The 27560-nt window shown below is 29.0% G+C and overlaps 3 protein-coding genes and 1 long non-coding RNA gene across 13 annotated transcripts in view; 1 reads left to right on the forward strand and 3 right to left on the reverse strand.

The window, feature by feature from the left end:
- Window positions 1-27560, reverse strand: part of LOC410724 (protein prickle) — an 89249-nt gene that overhangs the window by 44311 nt on the left and 17378 nt on the right. The gene's annotated exons all lie outside the window — the stretch shown is intronic.
- Window positions 12690-14886, reverse strand: LOC100578057. The gene is made up of 3 exons (XR_001705586.2): window positions 14520-14886; window positions 13572-13769; window positions 12690-13399 (listed from the first exon to the last, which is right to left on the reverse strand). It is a non-coding gene; the product is annotated as an uncharacterized LOC100578057 (long non-coding RNA).
- LOC100578133 lies at window positions 14773-19637 on the forward strand. 5 transcript variants are annotated; one of them, XR_001705577.2, is made up of 4 exons: window positions 16067-16654; window positions 17864-18151; window positions 18513-18706; window positions 18961-19637. XR_001705577.2 is itself a non-coding variant. In XM_006569612.3 (2 exons), exons 1-2 carry the CDS (start codon window positions 14793-14795, stop codon window positions 18982-18984), a joined length of 303 nt encoding a protein of 100 aa, XP_006569675.1. In that variant the 5' UTR covers window positions 14773-14792; the 3' UTR covers window positions 18985-19637. The 5 variants fall into 5 exon arrangements, 1 of the variants encoding a protein (XP_006569675.1); XR_003306546.1 differs by lacking the exon at window positions 17864-18151 and having other exon boundaries at window positions 16080-16654; window positions 18961-19351; window positions 19522-19637; XR_411584.2 differs by lacking the exons at window positions 16067-16654; window positions 17864-18151 and adding an exon at window positions 14955-15071.
- LOC100578184 lies at window positions 17975-19526 on the reverse strand. Of its 2 annotated transcripts, XM_016916284.2 has the most exons (3): window positions 19425-19508; window positions 19090-19342; window positions 17975-18337 (listed from the first exon to the last, which is right to left on the reverse strand). In XM_016916284.2, the coding sequence occupies exons 1-3, from the start codon at window positions 19456-19458 to the stop codon at window positions 18220-18222; spliced, it is 405 nt and encodes a 134-aa protein (XP_016771773.2). In that variant the 5' UTR covers window positions 19459-19508; the 3' UTR covers window positions 17975-18219. The 2 variants fall into 2 exon arrangements, with proteins under 2 accessions (XP_016771773.2, XP_016771771.2); XM_016916282.2 differs by having other exon boundaries at window positions 19090-19526.

Consider the following 27560-nt stretch of genomic DNA (forward strand, 5'->3'; position numbering starts at 1 on the left):
TGTAGAAAAAAACTTTCAAAAATGTTGATTTTTAACATATTTAAAGCTTATTGAAGATGATATTTATTTTCTAATTATCACATATTTTTCTGAGAAAAGAATTTTTTCATTTTTCACAATCCATAAAAAAACCATTAGCATTAGAATATAATTGATAATTATTTAATTACTAAACAAAATTATCTATGAAAGTTTTTTTCCCTTTCTCATTCTTCATTATAAGTAAGAAAGAAATAAATAAATCTAATGATTATACATATTTATAGATCAAATCAAAAATTCAAATTCCTTTCTCTCAAATTAAAAAAATTATACTCATCACATATATGTATGCATATTTCTTTTATATCCACTATGTCTAATCTAGCCTCTGAGTTTATATCTTTTCTAATTACAAATCTGATATTTAATTCCATTTTTTCTTTCTTCGCCCTTATCGTCTTCTCTTTTCTCAAGGGATTCGAAGAAACTTTTTCCATTCGTTACGTATAAATGCCGTTCCATGCTCATATATTCAAGTTCGAAGAAAATGTAAATTTGTCAGATTTATGAGGCAATTTTAAAAGTAAGAGATTATTTGATGATAGTTTAAGAATTTGGAATATTTGGTGATGGTAAAAAAAGGTTTTCACCTAATTTATACATTTCAGTTTATATTTTATATCTTTTAATCCTAATTCATTAAAATTTAAATAATATTCCTATTTTATAAATATTTAATGTCATGTTTATCATATTTTAAAAATAATACCATTTCTTAGATTCTCAAAGATAAGACAAAGATTAAAGAAGATCATAATCTCAGTTACAATATGTATCAATTTAAAAAATTACATTTGCAAAAATTGAAAATTTGATCAAACAAGATTTTAAAATGTGATAAAGTTATATGATATATTTGATTAAAAATTTGAAAAATAAAAATAATATAAAAAGATTTTATTATTTGAATGCCAGTTTTAAGATACAATATTGATCAACATGGCAATTAAAATGCAAATATGCAATTAAAAACATATAAAAAAGATATGTTAATTTTTATTAATAAATCAATGCATGTCATGACGAATTTTAAACCGTTATATTGAAAATGCGCCAATATCAAACCATCAAATTATAATAATAAAAATTTTCTATAATTATTCTAAATTTTTTGTGTATACATATTATACTTAATTTTTTATATTCCTTTAAAATGCTTTTAATAATAATATTGGATTTATCATCCGTTAAATTTACATACCGTTAATTATATTTTTTTTCGATTCATCAAGAGTATTAAAATTATTTCCTTATGAAGATGAACGTAAAACAAAAAACAACAATAAAACGATTTACGTAATACGATAAGCAAGCTGGCTATACCTCAGTATGTAAATTTTTGAACAGCGCGGAAATCGTATCGTCGAAGCGTGATAGCTCAGAATTCAGTTTTAATCGAGAAGTCTCTTATCTTTGTAATACATTGTATGCAGTTGTGAAAAATGGTCGAAAATGTGATGTCGACGGTACTTTCACTATGACTTTACGATTTCGCGTGAAAATAAACTTACAACGCGTGTTTAACATTCGCATCGTTGTATACCATGGCTCTAGTACACTAATGTTAATTAACTTTTATCTTACAATCGAACGACAAGCGATGGTTGCCGAGCAGCACACTGTTTCCCATTTTGTATATTAATCAAAAATATTATTCTTATTCAAATAAATTTCTAAATTGTTGTTTCACTTTTATTACTTACATCTATTATTTATTACTTATTACTTACTTTTGATATTAATCATGGTTATAATTTTACAAATTATCACGTTATAAGTGAAGTTCGTCACTTTACAGATATCTGGTCCGTTCCGTTCCATTTCGTTCCTATTTTAACATAATAGCGCGTTTTGATTGGTTCATATAAAATATTTTTTAAGAACGCTATAAAATATTTTACGAGAAAAATAAATAACTATATAAATATTTCTTAATTTCATGCAATAATATCATCTAAATTTTTAATATATTTAATAGATATATATAATAATATTAGATACGTATAAAAATATCTAGTAAGAATAAATATGTCTGTAATATTAATAATTTTCATGATTTTAATTTCTAGAATTTGAATTGTAAATTAGATTTAATCAAATTTGTATTTACCATTTATTGCCATTTTTTCTATGCATAATAATACGAAATATATATGATGAAACTTACATCGTATTTACTAAAAGAGAGAATTAACGAGTCAACAGTAGACGAAGGGCTGTTGCTAATGGGGTCTGACGTTGACGAATCTTCAGGTTACAAAGTCGTCAACCGTACAGAGGGCCCCACCAGCAGGAGGTTGGCATTATAGCTAAGAGCTCACTTCACGCTTACTAGCTTATCGGAATAATCTAAAGCATTCATTTCCAACTGATGAGACGGCTATTATTCCCAACATTGTAGTAATAGGTAGGGAGAGTATAGTATGAAAGAAAAAAAAATGTAATTTTATTATAAAAATGATTATAAAAATGATATGAAACAAAAGAATGTATTAAAGAAAAATTAATATTTCTAATTTATAAAAAACTACTATAAAAAAACTATTATAAAAAAACAAAATGAATTATAGAGATAAAACAAAAAATAGGAAATTGACTTTTAAACACTTTACGATAAAAGAAAAATAAGCGCTATTTTCAGATATCAAGAAATCCCAGGGTAAAAATAAAAATCGAAGAAAAAAGAAAAATGTTGGGTTTCTGATAAAAAGATCCAGCTCTTGCAGAAAAATCACCGTGGCGGTTTGAACGGTAGCTGAGTTTCGACTATTTGTCCTCGAAAGACAAGATCCTAATGGGAAAGTAATCCCTTTTGGGAAAATGTTGGGAGAGATAAAGAGACTAGGCGCAAGAGATCCAAGGAGATTCGAATTGCATGCTCTCGGCAACTTGGTTGAAGTTCGTCGAGATCAGGTTCACGATAAGGATCCCTCTTTTCGTAAAGCTCGCTCGGAATTTGTCTTCAACAGAAACTGTTGGACCATCTTTAGAACCTTCCGAACCAGTTCTAATAGGATTAAGAAAAGCAACGATTGGTGAAATTGTAGGATATTTGTATTGTATAGACTAATATATATATGTTTTTTAAAATTCATTAAAAGAAATGTATTTAAAAAAATTTAAAAAAATGAAATTTTCTTTTTCTTCTCTACAACATTTCGTTCACTTCAAAATTGGACAAGTTTTATTTAATCCATGTTTATTTGAATAATTATATATGGATATTACAATCAGTTTCACAAAATGACATATTATAATTTGAAAAAACTTCTTTTTTGATTTCTTTAACTTTGAACTTTCTATTCTTTTTACAAAATATATCATAACCTCAAAATATCCTGTTGCACAAATAACCGTATTTTCCGGCGCACAAAACACGAAGAAGTTAACTGTGTATATGTACTGGAGACATACTTTAATCTCTAGTGTCAGCCATGAGCTAATTAAAAATCATGATGTGCATGTACTGAAAAGGGCTGTACCACTAAGTAACGGTCCTTGGTCCTCATGTTTCGCGCGAACAGACGCGGAAACTTGTTTGCTAATTGGCGCATCTTCAAAGACTGTCAACCTTTCCACCACCATTCCATTCCGCCACATTTCTTATAGCAATCGTTCTTGCGATAAATCAAATGCGCATCACCGTATATTTCAAAAACAAGATCTTTTGACGATACGCATAAACAAGTATCAACAGAAAATATGAGTTTTTTTTTCGCCTACCTCTTTATCCGATATAACGTTGCCACCGATATATTCTCAAACGATTCTTCATCTCGCTTTAATCGACACTCACGTCACATGAATAATTCAAATTTGTTATTCAATCTTTAAATTCTTGCGTATCTGTCACTGATTTTTTATTTGATCACTCAATCACTGTTTCACCAAAACAGTGTGACAAATTCTAGACATTTTTATAAGTCGCAAAAAGTTTCTATTTAATTTAATAACAATACAAATAATTCAGATAGGTTAAAAAATATAAAATTATATTAATAGTCATCGATAATTTATTAAATAGAATAAGATACGATGAAGGTAAATGTCAAAGCGACAAAACCGAATAAACCCACACCGACTCGACGGTACGTGGCACGCGCCTACGACTGAGAGCAAAGCATTCCGACACCGAGTTCTAACATGAAATCTCGCGTTCGGTCATGTTCGGAGTTGTTCGCTACTATTCGACTCAAAGCACGTGGTGACTGCCGCGCGTCCACGCTGTCTCTCTGTTTCGTCTACCCCACCACAATAATTGTTTTTCGACTTTTTATCTATCGTATTTATATTTCTGTCTCTCTAATTTGCATAAATCTTTTTGATTCAATTTATTTGGATACTATAGAAAACTATTTTATTTAATTTTAAAATTTAAATTTGTTGGCATACTTTTGCTTCATTAATACTAGTATATAGACTGTAAAATTTATTTTAAAATATATATGATATTTATATATTATATTATAATAGTAAAAACTTAAGTTGCAAAAACAGAAGTTATAATTATAGAGTTATATTATTTTATATTATTTTATAAAATCAAAAAAGTAACTAATAATTATGATTTTGTAAATTATTTCTATTATGATATATTAAATTTATCTCTCATATAAACACTAATAATAAATTTCACTTAACAATATAAATATCAATATAAAAAAAAATATTATAATATTACCTTGAAAATATCAAATATCAACCATTGATTTATAAAATACAATATCCACAAGAAAATTCCACGCACAAAAATACAATCTTATCTCATATTCATATTTTATCCCTAGTGATCCCAATTGTATCACAAACTTCAAAAGAAAATTCCTTTTCCACCAACCATCATTATTATTTGTATCATCTATTTTCGTATAAGGATCGTAAAGATAGTTTTGACATTAAAATACAACTCGGTAGTTGAACTTATCTTTCGTGAAAAAAACGAAAAGAATTGTTGTCATGTTTACTTAAATGTGGACGAATTGAGGGGGCTTGACTATACCATAAACCCACCCTCTAGAATCGCATCAGTATTCACGATAGATACTCGTTCCGCTGATGAGCTCGCGTCTACCGTATCGACTCTAACTCCTGCAGAAGCGTCGCGACACCGAGGCGTCTTCTGATTAAGGGAAAGACTTTGAAATTTGAATGTTCCATAAAAAAGAATTCTCCTTCTATAAAAACATGATCGCCAAGAAAAAATATTCGTCGATAACGAGATCGTTGGGATGGTTTGGTCGATGATCCGTCTTGCATAGAAAGTATTCTCGTGATGATGAATGAGCGAGTGTCTTGCGAATTCCTGCGGGAATAGGAACGAGTTTGTCCAAAAAGAAATATTCAGGGGTTTGAATACGAAATTCGCTGATCACGAAGAGTGACAATGAAAAGCAATTTCTCTGCACGTAATTTTCAAAAGATTTATGATATTATTATATTTATGATAGATTTATAATATCACAATCAATGATGATGAAGAATTTATTAATTGAAATTTAAAAATTTGAATTTTAAATTAAAAGAATTTTTGAATTTAAATTTATAAAAAGAAGTAAAAGATAGATTTGTAAATATGAGTTTAAATTTTAATTGATACATTTGAAATATTAAATTTCAATATTTGTATTTTAATTCATATTTGAATTTGAATTAAAACAAAGTTTGATATAAAAAAAATATTTTATCTATCAAAAAGCAAAATTAAAATTAATTGATTTGATTAATTTAATTGATTAATATTAATAATTCCTTCATTTATTTTTTAGGATTATTTATCAATTGTCAATTATATTTGTCAATTGTAATTTCAATGGAAGATTAATATAATTTTTTTTAAAAGTTCTATTAATATTAATAATTCCTTACACATTATATTGAATTTCAATTCATTATATATAAATTTATTTCTTTATAATAAAACAATCAATAACAATCTACCCAGCTCTAAGTTTTTAATTGATATATAACAAATATTACTTAACAATACATTTAGCTCCTTTTTCTGAATGATTTTACAACCATTTAATAAATTAAGTCATTAATCACTTAATAGATCAAAACTGATCCATACCATCAAAATCAAACTTATTAAACATGAATTAAAATCAATCTCTATAATTTTCTTATCAAAAATAAATTGAATTACACATCAATATTATACGTATATACAAAAAAATCTCCCTAAATGATTCTCTGAACCGAACAAAGAAACGAAGAAAAGAAAAATAAAAAGAAATGGGGCAGGGAATCGGAGCTCCACCAACCTCTATTCGTTTCTCGTCATCGACGTTCAACGAAGGACGTCGAATCGGTGAGTTAGCATAAATTGCGGGCCCATTTAAATCCAGAGTTTATCCAAGTTAGAGTTTCTCCCCGATGAGCGATTCGCATGTAAACGACATCCGGTATACTGCCCTTTGGCGACCGCTCATAAAACCGAGGGTGAACCACCTGCTACCGGCCTCTTTCTTCCGATTGTTGTGACAATCTCTGTACATAGGGACGTACACATGGAACTTGGTCGAGGCAAGATGAAATTTCGGGGACTATTTGCCGGAACTCGTCGAAACGTGGACAGGATTTTCGAGAAATGGACGAAATTTTGCCGAGTGCTTTATATGTGAATTAGTCACAAATGAGATAGAATTTTCAAGAATCTCCTCAAGAAATATCCTGTTTTTAGATGACACATGATACTTCAAAATTGATTTTTATTTCAATAATGAAATATTATTTAAATTTATAGTCGTATTGAAGATTTTTATTATCTTTCTAGAACAAAATAAATATAATGTAAGTATGCATTTAACTTTTTATTAAATAATATAATTATAGTAAAGTCTGGATACATGATTATGAATTTTATATAGTTATTCTTATTAATTCCTAGAATTAATACCTTGAAATAAATTTCTTCAATAGCTTCAGTGTTATTTAATGATCTGTAGAATGTATCCATGTATCCTAACAATATATAATTTAAAAATAAATATTTTAAAATATATATCAATGAATTTCTTTACAATTTCTTTATATGATGTAAATTTGCTGTTTATTATATCATAATATATGATATTTATCAAAATAATCTTAAAAGAACTAAAGTAAATTTCATTTCTCAAAATTTATCTGAATATCCACAAAATAAAATTGAAATCATACCTCTTTCGAGATTTGCAATTATAATTCTCTCAAAAAAAAAAAAAACATTTTCATTGATCTGTTTATCTTCAAACTGTTATTTCCAAAAATATTTCCGATGGTAATCGATGCAGGAGGGAGAGGTTTCCTGGCGATAGGATTTACGGGCCGGGAATCCATTAGAATCCAGCGACTAGCGCGCAACCAAGGAAATAAGGAAGGTTACAGGATGGAAGCAGTGAGTTGCAACCCCTCGCGGCATACGGTGTGCGTTTTCCATCGGGCCAAATAGAATTTGCGGTCGTCGTCGCCGTTCACCACCGCGGAACCACTCCAAATGTTTCTCTCCCTCTCTGTCTCTTCCTTTTGTAGAAATTTCACCTCTTATTTCCAGAAAGTTTCGCCTGCTTCCAATTAGATTCTGCTTTTCTTGCGATATTTCTCTATTTTTAATCTAGATTTAATAAAATAATAATAGTTAAATAATGAAAATTGTATTATAAATTAATAAAAGATACATTTCTATGATTATTGTGTCATAGAGTTTAATATAATAGAATGAAATATGAGATAATGGAAAATGATTTGTAATTATATTTCCCCTAGAAAAACCATTCAGAGAAAATTAAGTACAATTGACACGTGACTCTAATCTAGTAATCCAATAACATACATCGTATGGTTTCTCCATCTGTCTATATGTCCATCTTTTGATCAATTTATATTATCAATCTAATACATTTCTCAAATTTATTTTAGAAACGTTTTCTTTCTATATTTCTATAAAAATTTATTACTTGAAAAAAAAAATTATTTATCATTAAACATTTAATTCATTAATTATTATTATATTTTATATTGTTATTCAAATTAATTACATTTCATGAAAAAAATCAATAAACGTTCAAATAATTACAAAATAATATTTTCAACGCTTCAAAACTTTTCTATTTTCTAGATACATCTTAGAGGGTATTTGTCCAAAGGGACCGTTTATCCGCTAAAAATCGAATGGCTGCCAAGAATCCGGAGAGTGTTTGTTGCCGTGATAAACGGATAAACGAGGAGAGTTAAACTTTCAAGAGCGCATTTCCGCGGCTAGACGTTAAACTGGAGGGAAAAAAAAAGGATGTTTCATTTCCCGTTGTTTATCGATCTTCCTTTAAACCAGTGCTCATTATTTTTTATTTTTTTTGCCACAATTCCGACCAAATTTCTCATTTTCTGTCCTAGAATTTTAATAAATTCAATAAAAAAAATAATTTCTTATCAGCAAATGATAATGAGATAATTTTAATGGATGACAAATAAGTTAAAATATAACAAAAAATAACTGAAACTAAAATAAGTCATTATAAATATTTATGAGAAGAATCGAATTATTATAGAAAAATCTGAATAAAAAATAATTTGCCTAACTTCATTTTCTAAAATTATGAACATGGAATCAATTTAGAAGATATCTATGGTATATCACCCACAGAAATTTATTATGCATACTTTTGTAATTCAAAAAGAATTATGGATGTAATCTCCAAGGAATTATTTATTTATTAATTCTATATAAATTAAGATATTTTAAAAATGTTATTGTGTTCTTTTTTGTCTTTTAATTATAAAAAATTCAGTTACTTGAATAGCAGTGATTTGTATATGCATAAAAGTTAATAAATGAATATGGTAAATGAAGAACATGCATATAATTATGATTAAATGTAAATTGTGTAATATTAATACTATATTGTGTAATTCATTGTATTTTAAATGAAAATTATTAAAATCTTTTTTAACATTAAAGTATAATCACCAATTAAAACAATATCACATAAAAGTATTTTCCATCTTTTGAAATTTCATATTAACATTAAATTAAGATTTTTTATTTAAATTATTTGAATTTCCATGAAAATAATTTTTATTATCTAATCAATTTTTTCTTAAATATTGCATCATAATCAAATATAACCAAATTAAACAATATATATATATATATATATATATATATTATAATATCCTTCAAAAATTTACATTAGAAATAATAAAAATGTATTACGCATAACAACTTCATTTGCTATTATTATTTCTGCAATATTTTTTACGAGAGTTATACAATGTTTTTCAAACCACATTCGTTTTTCTACCCTATTGAAGAAAGGCGAAAGTAAGAGGGAGCCGAAGAGGTTAGGAATAGAGAAACAAGTGATCCCCTTCGATATTCCGCGTGACGCATCAGTATTCCGAAATCGCGTTGATCGTTCGTCTTCCGAGACAAGAATTCAAACCATTTTGAACGAATTTTCCTCCGGTACATGGCGAGAAAGTTTACCATCGGCCCTTGTCTTTCAAATACTATCTTTTTTCCTGGTGAAAATTCCTCTCTCAACCGTTTTAGCCTTCTTTTAATTGTCATTGAAACAATAAGAAGTCGTAAAAACTTTTTGGTCCATCTCCAATTTTCTGCTGATGGCGGTCGTTGTTCTTTCTTTTTCCTTCTCTCTTTTTTATCCTCTGAATATTAAGATATTTCCATTCTTAATTCGATCCCATTTCTTTTTATGAATCCGTTTCACTATTCTTAACCTAAACTTGAGAAACTGACTGGAAATAATTACAGAAAAACCTCGCGAAATTGAGAAGTTGAATATATAAAAATTATTGTGATATTTTAATGAACTTTGTAAACTGTTTTCATTTAAATTTAATTTTTAATTTTTCTTTATGCAATTAGATTATATTTAATTAATTCATGAAAATAATTATGAATTTAATTTATGATTTTAAATATAATACAAAAACATTGTTGTTATCGTTAACAACTTCGTTTTCATTCTATTAAATCTTAATTTTAGTAATATTGTTTTTATGAATCCTAATTGTCGATAATAATCCATTGAATATTATTTAATATCTGCATATATAAGATAATAATATAATACTTACAATACACAGTGGCACAGTTTCATTTATTTATTATACTAAATAAAGACGTTAAACAGGGATAATAAATCTTTCCATCTAATTACATATTTATTTATCTATCTATCAGTGAACAATGTTTTTGTCCCGAAATCTAATCCTCCTTTATATTACTTTTAATTGAATTCCTGCGATGAAATTTCATCCAACGATCCGAAGTCTCATTTCTCTTCCTCTTTCACTCTCGTATTTAAAAGACCGTTTTTGCGGCCATGTTTTCTCTTTTTACTTTCTACTCTTCTCTCAACACTCGTTCACTGCACTTCCAATTTCATTTCCCGCAATTTTCTCTGTTATATGCTTGATTTTTAAAGCATTTTACATATACACCGTATATTAAACTAAGTGTTTTTTACGCGCGTCGAAATGGCACGAATGACGACGATTATGCGAACAATAGTGAAGTGGAAAGAATTCTGAACTTCGATATATCGAACAGAGACTACTTCATAGTTAAACGATAGAAATCGTTTGTCTATCGATATTGTACGTTCCAAAATGATTGCATACATGGAGCGCCATCTGTTGTTTGCGAGTATCTATTATTAGTAAATAATTCATCAATTATATTTGATTAATGTGATATAAAGGATAAAAAGTTTTGATATTTTTTATGTAAGAAAATATTAAAAGCAGAAAATTCAATAATATTTAAATCAATAATTTCTCTCGTACGTTTCTTATGGAAATAATAAAAACCATTTGGAACAGGTTATGCGACAAGAAACTACACAGTTAAAACGATACTGGATGATTGGAACGACAGGTGCGATTAATGAGCATTTGACTGAACCTTGGGTCTACACCGACCACTAATTAAATTAATTTCAAGATACGCTCCGTTCTGTTGCTGTCGCCCACATCTAAACTGCCAGTCACGAATCCAGTAACGATCAGTAGGTGGGGAGAAAAGACGGTCGAAGAATGACTAGGGGAATTCGACCTCGAATAGCAGCATTAATATGATTATTTAATTAATTCCTTCAAGGATTCTTCGAGCAAATAATTACAAGATACAAGATTGTGACCAATCAAGAAGGCGTTACCAGTAGCTCTTTTACAATAAATATTCTTATTTAATTTGATGACCAAAAAAAATTGAGAATTTAATGTCAAAAGAAAAAAACTTATAAAACTTTTTTTTTTAATTCTATTTTATTCAAAAAACATTTCTAATTTATCTAATAAACTGCACAAAAAATTCCAGGTATAAATGAATTTCTCAATGAAACATATCCAGAGAAATCAATATAAGAAACCTCTTCTTCAGCTCAAAGATCAGAAAATTGGTGCTGAAAGTTCTTCTTATATAGAAACGAAGAAATCTTATTGAGTCGTGCATTTCCTTCTTTCAATTAACGCCTTTCCCGTATTCGAGATACGCTTCTCCCCTTTTCTTTGTTCCCCACAAGTATCTAGGACAAAGACAGCTTCGTAATAGCAAGAACGAGACAGACTAATCTAGTTGTTACCATTGAACAAAGACGATGAATCGAAGGGAGAAGAAACTCGCACCGTATAAGCGAAGGAAAAAGCAAGACGTGAACGAAGATGATGAAACGAGAAAGACAGAAATAAAGGAAAGTCTTTATCACGGTGAACGTCTTGGCTTCGAGAACGGTAATGTTGAGGGAGTGGTAAAGAGAGGAAGCAGGTGGAAAGGGGAGGGGGTGAGATAGAGTGAGGAATGGGGTAGAGAGGAGAATCAGCGAGAGGATGGCGTGTTATGGGGTTTTCACGGGTGCTCGGGAATTTGCATACAGAGCATCTGTCACCAGCCCCTTAGCTGGCTTCGGCTATTCTCGACTTGCAATATCTCCCGGTGCGGATCTACGGGATAATGGGGACCATTCTTATGGTAAACCAGGGGGGGGTGCCTGCCTGTGATTCGGTCTTCATTTCTCCTGGTAAAGCTACACCACTTTCTACGTGTCTACCAATCGTTCTGGATATCGTTTTTTTACGTTATTTATATATATGCATATCTATGCATTGTTGATCATTCATGAATTGCTTCATATTTGATTTCATAGAAACAAGAAACTCTCCTAATATCATTTCTTGATTAAAGAATACTTGCAATACTTAACTTACATCTAATTTATAGTTTTGCATGAAATGAAAATTTAAAAAAACATTTTTACATGGTTTCATATAAAGAAATTTTATATAAAACCAAAGAGAATCTATTTAAATTTATGAAACTTGTTATTATATATCAATCATATAACAAAAGAATATTTGTTAAAATCAATTGCAGTTCATATCATATTAATTATCATATAATTGATTTAATAGTGGCAAAATATATCTAGAAATATAACAAATATAACAAAAACATTAAATAATTAATTAAATAAGATCATAAATGATTTACACATATATCATATATAATATCATTAAAGGAGTAACAAAAAATGTAATAAACAAAGATTCTTTATATCTCTTTTTAATATTTGCATAAATTTTCTCATCAACATTCATAAGTGTAGTTATATTTTCTATATATACTTAAATCAATTTATGATATATTATATTATTTCTAGATCAAATTCGCAGATTTTTGCTCCTTTAATTTCATTCGTTTTTTTAAATTTAATTTTTAATTTAATTTTGCCATGATTAATCCTTCTTTGAATGAGTTTCATCATTTTCTTGTATACATCCTTCGATCTTCTTTCTTTTTTGTTTCTTCTATATCATTCATTCTTTTCTTTCTCTTCAACCACATTGAGGAAAATAGTTTTCTGGGCACGAATCACAGAACACATTGAAATTCACTGCGTATCTTCGCTTTCCATCTCTATTCTCGTCAGCCAACAACACTACAGCCACGCGCTTAGATCTGACACGAAGAGGCAAACGTAGACACCCCCATGGCCACCTATGTAGCGCACACCTATACTACTTGCAGCCTGTTTTGCTCTCGAAGCACATTCGCCTTTGTTCGCGACGCCCTTTAATTTAGCTCAGTCTCTTTCCACATTTTTCCGCCAACCTCCTCTCAACCCCCTTCACCTTCCATCGATGCGATGCTTTCGCTCTTTTGCTTTCCCTTTCGTGTGTTTCCTATTTGCTGACTGTCTAATTTTTACTTGTGTGGTTCTTCCAGTTATACCGATCATTGTTCTTTGTTTGAAAAGTGTTTTTTTCTTTTGATCTATTTTTTTTTATCTTTTTGATAAATTCAACTGTTTCTATTCTTCCTTTTTTTAAATAGTTTTTTTAAATATTTAATAATCTAAAAATTGAAAAAGAATATTTAAAAAATATTTATGGAATTTTGATATAATTTCATTTATAAAATTTCTTTTAAGTATTTTGCTTAAAAATACTTTAAGTATTAACATTTGATTATAATCATAGCTAAATATAAATTTATACAAATTTAACAAATAATAATAAACACTTACATATTTCACTGAAATTCATAAAAATCTATATTTCAAGAAATAGATCAACTCAACAATCAAGTAAATCGTAGTTCTATTCATTCATATCCATAACCTCATTCATGTTCATAACCTCAATCACATAATTAAGACTGGAACAATAGTTCTATTTGCAATAGAACAATTATACTTTCTTCATTGTTTAACTTCCTTTCTTATCTAGGAATTTTAATTTTAATATTTTGAATATAATAAATTTCTACTTAAACACATACATACTTAATTTTAATATTTTTATATTTTCATCAAATTGTTCGATTATCGATATGAATCTTATATAAAAAATTTACATATTTATGTAAATGTGATTTTAATATGGGCATAATCTATGGGAAATATCATTACGATATATTCGGATAATCTTCACATAATATGCCCACATATTATAATATATCGATAATATATTCTTATACTTAAAAATTTATTTCAGTTATTTTCGTATAAATTGTTATATGTGGGATATGAAAATATATTGAAATACTAAATGCTATTCATTTTAGTTGCGTCAAATACGAAGTAGATGAGAAACAAATTTTGCACTATTTTTCTTCTTTCAACAAATTTGAAAATTAAAGACGGTTTTATAAGAGTCATTTATTTTAGATTTTTCTAATTTAGACAAAATTAATACTTTGTGAAAATTTTAAGAACATTTTTTCGACACATTTTTTCACATATTCTTAATAATATTAATATTTAACAAGAAAAACTTTTATTATTTTAATTAAAATTATAAATTTATTATTTTAATAATATTTTATATTTTTTGAAAACAAAACTAAAAATTAACAATTTTTAACGCATGTAATCTATTATTTAAATATTAAAAGAATTCTAACCTAAATCTAACCTAAATCTTTTTTACTATTATTACGAATTAAATAAAACAATCGATTTTTAATCTAATACCTGATCTTCACAAAATCACTTTATGATCTTCTTTATCAAAAAATCCATTACATATCACCACTTCAAATCCTCGATGAATGTTACAGACAACTTTAATGCGAGTTTGAAAGCGAAAGTCGTTTTCACCCTACGAAAAATCAACGATCTTTCCCTTTTCTACTCTCTGTTTCTCCGAATAACACGCTGTTGGAAAAGTGAAAAATTGCTGAAACTTATTAAACGGAAAACTTTGCCGTAGTAGAACGAAGATGGAACTAAGAGAGGGTGTGATATATGTATGTGCGGCCATCGGGCAAGAAAGTTTTGACGAGCGACCGACTGCTGCCTGCGTTATTATTGCCGATAAATTATCCTGGCTTTGCAGTAACCAGAGGGGCCAACACTGATCTGGGTGTAAAGTTCGCCAATGCGCATGCGCATGCAACTTGCCTCGAATTACGTCGATCCGCTCGATTTACGAGTTACGTGCCGCTTGGATCTTTTCTCACTCTACTATTATTGCCTGAAAAATTCATCGACGATTATTCCAAGATAATCGTGGGAAAATTAATGGTATGGTTTGAGTTTAAGTTCTACTTTTTTTCATTGGTTGTGAAACAGAAAGAAATTCGTAAAAGAGGTTAACTTCGATGAAATTTGTGGTTATATTAATCATCACAGAAAAGCTTGTATAAAATATAATATTTTTATTTTTCTTTGAGTGTTAAAAAAAATATGAAATATTAATGAATCTACAATTTTTTATTACTATTTTTATTTTATACATTGAAATGTGAAATGTTCAGAAATCCAAAGATGCAAGAGAATATAACATAAATATGAAAGTATAGGTTAAGATAAGATTATATATTAGAGATTAATATATTTATAAAAATAAACTAAAATATTCAAATTTTAAAAAATAAATATAAATTCCACAATGAAGTTTAAATTCAAAACTCCATTATTTTTTAAAATTAGAATTGTGATTATTGATAATCTTCAATATATCAATAATATCATTAAAATATTATTAACGAATAGAAGTAACTAAAATTTTTATTTTTTCTTATTAAAAATTATTATTAAGATGTAAAAATGTTATTATTTCGTAATAAGTTTCAATAAAAATATTGAAAAATTATATTGTAATTTATTTAAACTGTTTTTATTCGCGTTAATATTTTAAAGATATTTTGAATATGTGAAAAAATCAATGAAATATTTACATATACGTAATCATTAAACATTTTATATATTTTTAATAATAGATTAATACGAAAAAATAGGAATTACTTTCATTTGTTATCGATATATCGATATATATATTGATATCGATATATTATCGATGTATTACCCATATATCGAATTATCAATAATATATCGATATTCTATTTATCGATAATAATATCAATAAATATCGATAATCATAACTCTAATATGGAATATTATTTCTGAAATGTTATCTAACAAACTCTTAAAATTTCTAAACAATTAATCATTGAATAAATGATTTAATTTATAAATATATATTAATCCTAAAAATAATCCAATTTTAAAAATCTAATTAAAATAATATTTCAACACAATATCCAAAATATTTAAATACAATTTCCATTCGATTTCACTAAAACGATTTCATCGAATTTTCAAACAAACGACAATCTTCCCTTTCTACCTTCCCCCTCTCTCTCTCATCTACCTTCTTCCTTTTCGTCTCTTCTTCCTGAGCGCGGATAATTCGAAGCGATAAGCCCCTCGTCGATGAGAGGGTTTATCGTCGGAGGGGCCTGTCGTCGTCGACGGTCTCTAGCTGAGATTCAAAGACAAAGAAGGAAAAAGAGGAGTAGAGTGAAAGAGAGAAGTAGAATTCGCACGGTTGCGTAAGTAAAGCAGCAACTCGAAAGAGGAGGATCGTGAGCTTTAAGCCGACTGCTCGTAAATCGCGCTCGTCCGTGTCCTCGACGATTGGCTCGCGCAATCGATCCGAAAACGAGGAGAAGTTTCTGCAGAAGGTTCCTCGAGAATAACACCAGCTGTATGTTGGAAATGCGTGAAGGAAGTCGAAAGGAAGGGGACGATTAGGATAAATATAGCAGAGACACGATTCGTTATCGCTGACGGATAAAAGTGTGAAACTACTACTACTAATAGAGGTACAATTTGATTTTTGTTCTAGTCTTTTTATTTTAAAAATTTGAAAATTTCCACATTTTTTATTTTTTATTTTAAAATCTCTAAATTTTTTACTTTTGATTTTTTTTAAATTTCACACTTCAAAGCAAAAATATAAATTTTAAAGTTCAAATTTTCATTTTTTAATTTCAGAATTGTAAAGTTTTTTAACAGAAATTGAAAATATTTAAATCTTTTTAAAAAAAAGTTTAAGAAAATAATTATAAATAAATATAGTAATTAAAATTAAAATAAAAGTTAATTAAAATTAAAGTAAAAATTATATGCATTTCATAATTTTCTTATAATGATTTCTTGTAATGATAATAATTAAAGAAAGAGATAAAATGTATATGTTATATATGTATATATATATATTTGATTAAATTTAATTAATATTCTAATAATTATATTTAGTTGATTTTCAAAGAAAATTCATATTTAAGAGATAAAATAAAATTTTATATAAGTTAAATAATATAATACTCGTTAATGGATTCTTAAACGTATTCTGTTGCAATAAATATTATCTCCACAGTTTTAATTCATGTTCTGAGAATTCTCTTTTGCAGATTAGATAAGATAATATTCTTGGATATCAGGGTACATATGGTTATAAGACATAAAAATCAGTAGATCATGGACTCTTTTTTCAGTCTGGAATTATTTGCATTCTTAATCATGTTTGAAATGTAATGGTATTGATTTTGCCTTCTTATAAATGATACATTTATCTTTAAGTAATAATTTTTGTTACAGAAATCTTTTAAGAAAAAAAAATTATGTTTTAAGAAATTAATCAATTGTTCTATTTTGATGTTCTCTATCTTGATTCATAATTCAATAAATATATTTATTCTAAAATATGAAAAATTTTGTAAAAAAAATTTTCATAATCTTCTATGTTATTATTATTACATTAAAAAGAAAGAAATTTCCACCAAATATTTCCAAAAATTGGACAATGAAAAAAAAGATATCTCTATAAAAGATTATTTATATTATATTATATTATATTTATATTATTTATATTATTTATATATACATTGAAAAATGAAAACTATTAAAAAATTCTTAAAAAATTAACAAAAAAAAAATTAGAACATTCATAAAACTAATTTCCAACCAATTTTCCACAAAGGCATATCACAATATCACAATAGCAAAATTCATGGAAAACAATTTTCCAGAGAAACAGTTTCCCGAGAATCAGGAGATTCTCGAGGTCGTTTCTCGATTCGCCAGAAGCAAGTTTCTCTGCATCAAGGTCCATTCTTCGTAGCGAACACGTTTTTTGTCTGGCCACCCGTCGTCCCTGCACACTAGCCAGGACACGACGCGTCTGAAAAGCGAGTGATTCAAGCTTGAATCCAGCGCGCCGCATCGATCATCATCATCATGCTCGAATAACATTTATGCCTTCCTACGGCGGTAACCGTGCAATACCAATTTGTCGTCGAGTCAATTTAGCTGGAACGGTATTTTTCGAATGGACTGATCGAAAATTTTTTTTCTTTCCATTCTTTTTTTTCTTTTTTTTTTTGTTTCAAGAAAGAGAAGAATTTCTGAGTTGAAGATAAAAATATATAGGAAATTGATTTGACCAAATAGATTGGTAGAAAATAAGCATATAGAATATGTCACTATGAGGTGTTTCCAATGATCTGAAAAAAAAATGTTTGGAATAAAAATTTTTCAGTTATAAATTGTAATAAAAAGAAAATAAGGTTTTTTTAATAAATCATTTTCATTTTTATGTAACTTTTTTAAATGATGACTATATGTTTTTGATTTTATAATATTGTAACTAATTTATTGAATCTCTTTTGGAATTTTTAGATTTTCGACATCCTTGGGATTTTTCATTGTTCCTGAAATTGCTGATTCTTCCCAGACTTTCTAAACGTGACCTATATTCTATTATATTATAAACAATTCCAATGCTCTCTATCATATTCTCAACGTTCGATATCCACAGTATCCAATTTCATGAGTCCTGTATTACCAGTATCGAGTTTCACGACTCTGAAGATGTGAGTATCGAATAACTTGAGTCCTGAATTGCCAACCTTGAGTATCATAAGCCAAACTTGTATCTTATTCTACAAACTCAAAATTTTCTTAATATCAACTCTAATGCTAAACTAATAAATTAATTTCTCTCAACATTGACTTTCACAAATGCAAAATCATTACAATTTAAAATAAATAATTCAAATGTTAAATGTTAAAAGTACAATTATATCAATCAAGTTATATCTGAATCTATCTATATTTCTTATTGCAGGTCAGCAATAAAAATATTTTGTGAAATGAAATGAAATGTGTGAAATGAATACCACATCAAAATCAAATCCATTAATCGTCAGAGGTGCTAAATCATCATTTGCCAAATAAAAGAAGAAAAGAGAAATACCTATAGGGGTTAAACGGCTCCGTAAATTGTGAAAATTGAACGATCGTCGAAACGTTGGAAATTAGAAGACAGTTGAAGGGGCGGGAAGCCTCTGAAGAGCAAGGTGAAGGTAATACCGAAGGACCCTCCTCGTCCTTCGGGAGTGTCTTGGAGCAGAAGACAGCAGGGCACTCTAACGAACTTATCCCGAAGGCTGAGTGCTGCCTCCGGCGAGCAGAAGATATACGAGAATTCCTCTTCGCTTCACCAATGTCTATACAGGGTGGAGTATAATTATTATCATAAAATAAAACTCGCCTGTTAGAAAAAAAGAAAATAGATCTTGATTGACTTACTATTATCATGTTTGTTAATGTTATGTCTTTCCATTGTGATCTAATAATATCTAAATCTCTGACACAACTGAAAAATGATTATGGCTTCTCTGTCTAGGGAACATGAACTGTATGGCTTGGCTTCAATTCAGTTTCCATGGTGAAATGTATTATTATATGTTAACATGCTATTATGTTTAGTTGTATCAATAAATATCTCATGTTTAAAACTAACTTATGTTGAATTTTATGAAAAAAATTTTAAGAAATGTGATAGAAGATTCATGATCAATTAGCAATTAAAAAACAATCCTACGTTTAAACTCAAATTATTCTCACGCACTACTTCTAAGAAAGTACACTAACTACGAGAAATAAAGGATGAAAATGGAGGAAGTATCCCTACTTACTCATTCTTTGTGCATTCAAGATATGCATTCAGTTAACCTGAGATAGCCCTATAGAGTCTATGTAAGATATAATGTGATTTTAATTAAAAGCATCAAATAATAAATAGAATTGATATAATGATATCCAGATACAATGCTTCAGATATTAGGTTTCATCTTCATCTTCATAAGGCAAAATTAAAAGTATGTTTTACCCAATTCTATGTAAATTTATGTATTCAAATTTGCGAATACACCAACTATCAAAGATGTATTCAACGATAAACTGAACTTTATAATCAGGCTATATCATAAAGATTATATCTGTACATATATATATATATATTATAACTGTACATTCTATTATCTAGTATGATAGATATGAACTCGTCAAAAGTCTCTTGATAATACGTTACTCTCTATAATATCATCCTCAATGAGATATCGTTTAGAAGAAAAATATTCTTTCCATCCACACACATCAACACACAGATCAACTATCTGGAATGAAATAATAATTATTAATAGACAACGCGACTTTCAAGATTCCTTATAGACAGATATAAAACAGATATTAAATGACTTTCCTCTCGTTTGTTATATATTGCAGAACCAGTCTATATTTTACTTTTCTCAATCTTTTTTCTTTTCAAAACACATTAAAATAAAACTGAATAGCATCTTTTATAGCACAAGGAAGAATATCATGTCTTTTTTTTTTAAAATCTCATTTATATTACACTTGCTCATCCACACAGCATCTTGTTTTCGCATAATAAATATGATATATTGTTGTTCTTATTATTCTTACCATTGTTTTCTATTGTCATTATAACTGTCATTACCATTATCATTAATATACCTTGAAGAACAATTTTTTTTAATGAAAGTGTGAATAAAAATATAGATATTACACATAATTAGACCTTACAGTTATACATCAAAAAAATTTTGAACAACCTCCTTAACATATAAACTTAGATATTCAACATTTAGTTCCATAATATTACCAGATTGTTTTCCATTTTTATTATACATTAAAATCTTATTAAACATCCTTTATTTCTTACTTTTTTACTTACTTAACATTATCTTTTTTCTTATACATATATTTTTTTACTATAAAATTTATTTCTTTACAGAATGAACAAAAGAAGAATTTTTGCGTGTCACCCTGTGTATACCACTGCGTAGCATTCACACGAAATAACGCGTGCGCGGAAACGTGGCGAGTAGAAAACGAAGAAAAAGCGGAAGGGTGGTGGAAAACTCACTTTCCACCACGGTCCGTCCAACCCTTCGGCCACGCGTGTCTCTGCCCCCTCCCCTCCCCACCTCTTCCTTTCCCCTTTCAGTTTAGAAGCAGCCGAAACGCACGGAGAGCTGAACAAAAACCAGGTCCCAAGAGTGAGAATATAGGAAACAAGGTGAATTTCTGGAAATCGATATCGGCTACGAATAATGCAGGAGATAAACACGTCACGTCCGATTTACTTTCATCGAAAAACCTTCGAATTTTTTTCCTCTCTCTCTCTCCTTTTAATCTTTGCTCAACATAATAAAATTTAAAAAAAAAGAAAAATAGGAAAAATAAATTTAAATTATTATTATTATTATTGGAGGGGAAAAAAATGTTAAATAATTTTTATCGACTCGATTCATCGATGAATGGAATTACGAGAAAGAAATGGATTTGATTTGAAGTTATGACGAGGAAGGAAAAAGTGATTTTTCTCTCGTGAAAGGAGAGAATATGGGAGGCGAAGAAATGATAACAACCTTTCAAGACGTATTAAGGTATTTTGCGGTTATGAATCGTTTTCCGACCACAAGAAACGTCGTATCTATCACGCAACTAGGATTAATACAGTAAGTTGCATACGTCGACGAGGGGGATAATTGCGGTCGACATATTTTTTTTTTTAAACGACTTTCCGTTTCAACGCTTTTAATCTATCTATTATAACCACGGTTATGTAACACTCCATATCGTTCCTATCTAATATGTAATAACATTAGCTTTAGTAATAATCGTAACAAATTTTTTTACAATAAATTATTAATCTTGTAATAAGATTTGTACAGATTATTCTAGATTTCCATCTCTACATTCACCAAAAATTATTCGCACATTTAAATAAAAATAATTCCTCCAATCAAATGCCCGAAATGATCGAATCCAACCCCGCTTATTAACGCGGTACACCCCCCCTCCTAATTCAAATATTTGGAGGAGGAAAAGTTGACCGTAATCCGCGGCAAAGTTAAAAGGCTATATGTAGGGAGGGCCATTGGAAAAGTTCGAGGATCATTATCTCCAAAAATCGTGCACCGTTCCTAATAGGGTATTCCGTTCGAGTTTCACATCTCGAGGGGTTGGAAAAGAAGAGAAAGGTGTACAGCCGCGGGAGGAGGAGGGGGAGGAAGAGAAAGGGGGGTAGCGCGAAAGTGGCACGACACTCGAATCGGTACCCCGATCTTTCTTGGAGAGAGAAAACTTCTTCCCACCCCTCCCCAACTCGAGAGTTTTGCCCCGATGGTCACAGTTCGGTCGCCACCCTAAAAATTACTTCGAGTAAAAAACGAGCTTGGAACGGGTGAGGGGCGGCTTACGAGGGTTCTCGTATCGGAACGCGTTCGAGGAACGCCTCGTGACGATTGGGGGGCACGACCTGTTTCTGGAGAGATTTCAGAGAAACAGGACCGAGCGATCGTAAAATCGTTTGTGCAACAGACGTCCATTGATAAGATTTTATATCGTTGAAAAAATAAAATTCTTTCTTCTTTCAATCTTCATTCTTAATCCTCCTTCAAGAAATATATATATATATATATATTTTTATAAATCGTTTTTAACATTTTATTTTATTTAAGAATATTTTTTTTATTATTGTATCAGTTTATTATATATGAAATTGAGAAATTGTGATTTCTTATTGTATGAATAAAATTTGTCTGGTTATCGAGTAGAGAGATGGATGATAGAGATAGAAATAGGTGATTTGTTAAAAAATATTGTTATTACAGAATAGAGCTTTCATATATATATATATATATATCCAAGAAACGAATGATTCGTTGACCATGTGTATTGCAATACTTTCCTCATTTCTGAGATGTTGAATAGGTTGTATATAAGTTTCGTGACATCCATTCGGATCCACCCTGCAATATAATGGTACGAGTATTTCGAGGGCGAAATGTGACCATGTGTTTGGAAATAAGAATCGTAGGAATGCGCCAGTGTGACTAAATAGCAATTGTGTGCGTGTATACGTTTTGTGATAAGAAGGGAGAACGATAAATGATGGGAGGGTAAATTTTCAATTAGCAAGAAGGAGAAGAATCTATAATATTTAAGAAAGAAATATTAAATTCTAGAATTCTAGATTCAGATTAATTTCAAATAGCCAATTTTTCAAAATTATTTTAAGATATAATATGTAGAAATTAAATAAATAGAATTAGAGAAAAAGATTAAAACAAATATATATTTAATGTATTATTCAGTTAATTTTATAAAAAATAAATATTATGTAGACGTTATATATGTTCATTGGAATCATTAAAATTTTCCTTTGAACTGAATCTCGAATAGGATACATAAAGCGAGCAGCACGTATATGGTATGTCACGAGTTCTTGTGTTACATTATACTCACACAGGTACACTTGATCGCCGATGCTACAAGCATAGGAGTCGCTTCATAAAATTATAAAACTTGTAATACTGGTAGTTTTCTAGTGTGATATCTCCTCCAGTTCTATGGATTCCTGTTTTCCGGCTGATAATTTTATTTAGAACAACGTGCACAGGGTTACGACCATCTCCATAAACACCATAACGCTTCCAGATAATTTTACATCACTGCATTACGCTTTCCTACCACGTTACGCAATAAATTTTATATCGTATAATTAATTTTCTTTATTCGACAATGTATTTTAAAAAAAGAAAAAAAATTAAGCAAAGTAAATTTTTCTTTCTTAAACATAACCTATAAAAACATTACTTATTAATTTTTATTTGTAATTTAGATTATATTTAAAAAAAAAAAACATTACATTTTGAGTAGAAAGATAACGATTCTCTATTGACACGATCATTTATGAGAGATTAAGATCATCCTCTTAATGATGATGAAGGATAATGTAGTCTGCGGGATTTTCTCATTCAACGCGATGTAATTCTGCGCGTCGAAGACCACACCGAATACTACTCTGTTAATATGCAAGGTGATTAGAGAACAGAGAGAAAGATGTAAGAAACGAGAGAATGAATGACGATATAACGAATCAAAAATAATGCGATGTGAAAGAAATAAGAAGGGTAAATGATAGCTGTCTCTTTTTTGAGTAAAATCAAACAAAATTATAATTTGAAAAAAATCAATATTCTATAATGACTTGTATAATTCTAAGTTATCGAATAATATTAATTATATAATAGAAAATATTCTGTTATAATCATTGTAAATAATTATGTCTATACAATTGTAATTTTTCTGCAATATTTTATAATTTGCAAAAAAATTGTTTAATCTATCCTATTATTACATATCTTTAAGAAATCATTAATAAAATATTCCTATTTCCATTCAAAAATTTGTAAATTGAATCACTATTCTTAATAATATTAACAATCAATCACTTCCTATTACAATAATCACTTCGATGTAATTCGACTAACCTATAAATCAATTCTAGCAAACTCTCTTATATCTCAAACATTTCTTTTTTTTAAATTATATTTTACTTCCAAATTTTTTTCCAAATTGATCACAATATAAAATATTTACCTTCAAAAAACATTATCATTCAAAATTTTACTTTTAATATATATAATTATTTTATATGCAGTATTATAAACATATTGTATTATTATAGTATTATAGCAGTATTATATATTATAAACAATTAATATTGATCTTTTACTCCAATAATACTTACATATATATATATATATATATATATATATATGAAGGCAAAATGAATGATTGATCCACATTACGAACCATAGAAATTTTTCGATTGACTTGGCAGATGCGTATACATAATACCACGCATATACGTCGCTCTCGCGAATCCTCCGTGCGTGACCAACGTATAGTGTTACGCGGCTTGCATTCCTAGGAAGGTATATGTATATATGAAATTCGATAACTTTCGCGTACAAGAGAACGCGTGAAAGGGTAAGCAACTGTGTTTAAGATAAAAAAAAAAAAAAAGTTCGATTATTATTGCTCCCTTATATTATATATCAATGACAACTCGAATTTATTTTTACTTTGTCTTATTTATTTTTACCTCATTTCTAGGTTAGGTTCGATTAAATTATCATATAAACAGTAGAAACGTAAATTCATGTAATTCATGTAACGTAATTATCATGTAAACGTAATAATTATATATATCCTTGAAAAATCGAATATTTACGATTCTATCTTATTTCTAGGTTAGGTTCGATTAAATTATCATGTAAACAGTAGACATAATAATTATATATAACCTTGAAAATATTTATGATATGAAAAGAAATATTAAGTCGTATTTCCAAATGCATAAATTTTCAACCAATCAATTTGGAGAATATACATTAAATAGATCTCATAGATTTCAGACTAATTTTTTTAAATATTATTTCGTATAAATAATTATTTTTATAGTTGAATATGTGTAAGGAATAAAGATTTATTTTTAAACCTTGAAAATCGAGGATCAAAAGAGATTCTTGAGATATTAATTGTCAGCGATTCGTATTTCCCATGAAATATAAGAGGTTGAGGCGTAGCGAGCACATTTAATGTGAATCAAGCTTAAAGTGAAAGCCGACCTGTTTGCCGTTGGTACACCGATGCATTCAAGCAACGATTACTCGTACGACCTGTTCTCCGGTGTACGTCCTGGTTTTACATACCCACGACATCGTTTCCAGATTAAGGATTCCGAAACGTGAACAACAAAAATTTATTCGAAAATAAAACAATTTTTCTACTCGCATTTTGATGTGTGTGTCAAAATAATAATATCCAAATAGAAAACGTTTACAGTAAGAATATTTTTTAACATTTAATGAAATCCAATGAATTAAAATTATAATTTAAAATATAAATTATCTCAGTTTAATCATGAAATTGATCGAATATTGATATTTTTGACACTCTGTGTAAGTGAGTGAATTTCAAATTTTTAACATAACCAAAAATACGTATGTATAAGTAATGAATTTCAGTCATTTTGAAACATGAAACTTGGAATAAAAAACTTTAGTGATATTTTATTTTTATACGAACTGAAATTTTTATCCAATGTGAATAACGGTTAAGTCATAGCGACACTCGAGACTGTGATCAATACCAGGATATATCGAGGATACGTTTCTTGCGTATCTTCGTACCAACAACACGAGTTCGAGAGAGAGAGAGAGAGAAAGAGAATTCTAACCTATAACAAGCGATACGTTATAATTGGATAAGCTCGCCAAACGTTTCGAGTTTCATCTTTTCCATTCTATGGCACTTTAAAATCGTGGGATTTTAGCGATGGAACCGGCCTAAACCGGAGGGTTCAGCTATCAAAAGTCGTTTGGTTAACGCTTAATCCTCAATTCCGTTCATCTTAATCACCTTAAGCACTCGACCGCTATATATTTCTTCGCTTTACACCGTAGCTTACCGATATTTGCGATTGTTCTACCGATATTGCACAAGAAATATATAGGATAGAAAAGTTAGGAACAGACGAATAAAAATTGTATAACTTTCATATATTTGCTAAATTAATGATTCAATAATTTAGGATTGAAAATGTTTCATTTAATTAATTATTCTTTGAATTATTCAATTAGATTGCTATTAATCACAAAAAAAAACGTAGATATATTTACTTTCTTATACATATATCTATTTTCTTCTTCCTTATCAATATATTTTGTCTAATGAAAAAAAAATCTCTTTACAAAAAGTATTATCAATATCAAAAACCTTATCAATATATTTTGTCTAATGAAAAAAAATCTCTTTACAAAAAACCGTTAAATTCTACGTGTAATACAAGAATATATAAATACCGAATTTCGAGCAAAAAAAAAAAAAGAAAGAAAACTAAAAATGGAGGGGAGAAGGGTAGCTCTGAACGACGAGTATGATGTACTGCACTAATAACCGAACCCACTGGGTTGGCTGTGGCATATCCTAACGATGCTTTAAGCCATAATTAATTTACTGACCGATCCCTTACCTACTGGAACCAGCCGGTGTACCCTTAAATTCCGATAGCTAGCGCAACCACGAACAAACGTATTTTCCATCTTTATCCCTCTTTAACGTACAACGTATCAGATTGCGCGATGGATCGATGATCGTATCTCGCTTTTATTCAAGAATTGGTTTATACAAAAATATCTAAATAGCGATCAGCAGTTTCGGCAGAGAATGTGGGCGTGATGATGCCTGGCCCCGAGCCTTTTTCTGAATCGCGTTGCAACTTTTCTCACGGGCGGAAGAAAGGTTGCATCGCGTGCAACATCGCAAGCTGTGGTTTCATCCGTAATTTGAATGGCCGAGCGTATAATTCGTGAGCCGAAGAGTATGAATGATTTAGAAGATGCGGTTGAAAATCTTTAGAAAATGAAAGTTTAATTTCGTTCTACATTTGCTATTACGATTAAGATGGATGGACACAATGCGTTATGAGTTTGTATATGAAAATAAGAATTGAAATATTTCTTAATCAATCAAAATTTATCTTATTAACTATACTCGATTTTG

The sequence above is a fragment of the Apis mellifera genome, linkage group LG1 (assembly GCF_003254395.2).
Source record: "Apis mellifera strain DH4 linkage group LG1, Amel_HAv3.1, whole genome shotgun sequence".
In the NCBI taxonomy this organism is placed as follows: domain Eukaryota; kingdom Metazoa; phylum Arthropoda; class Insecta; order Hymenoptera; family Apidae; genus Apis; species Apis mellifera.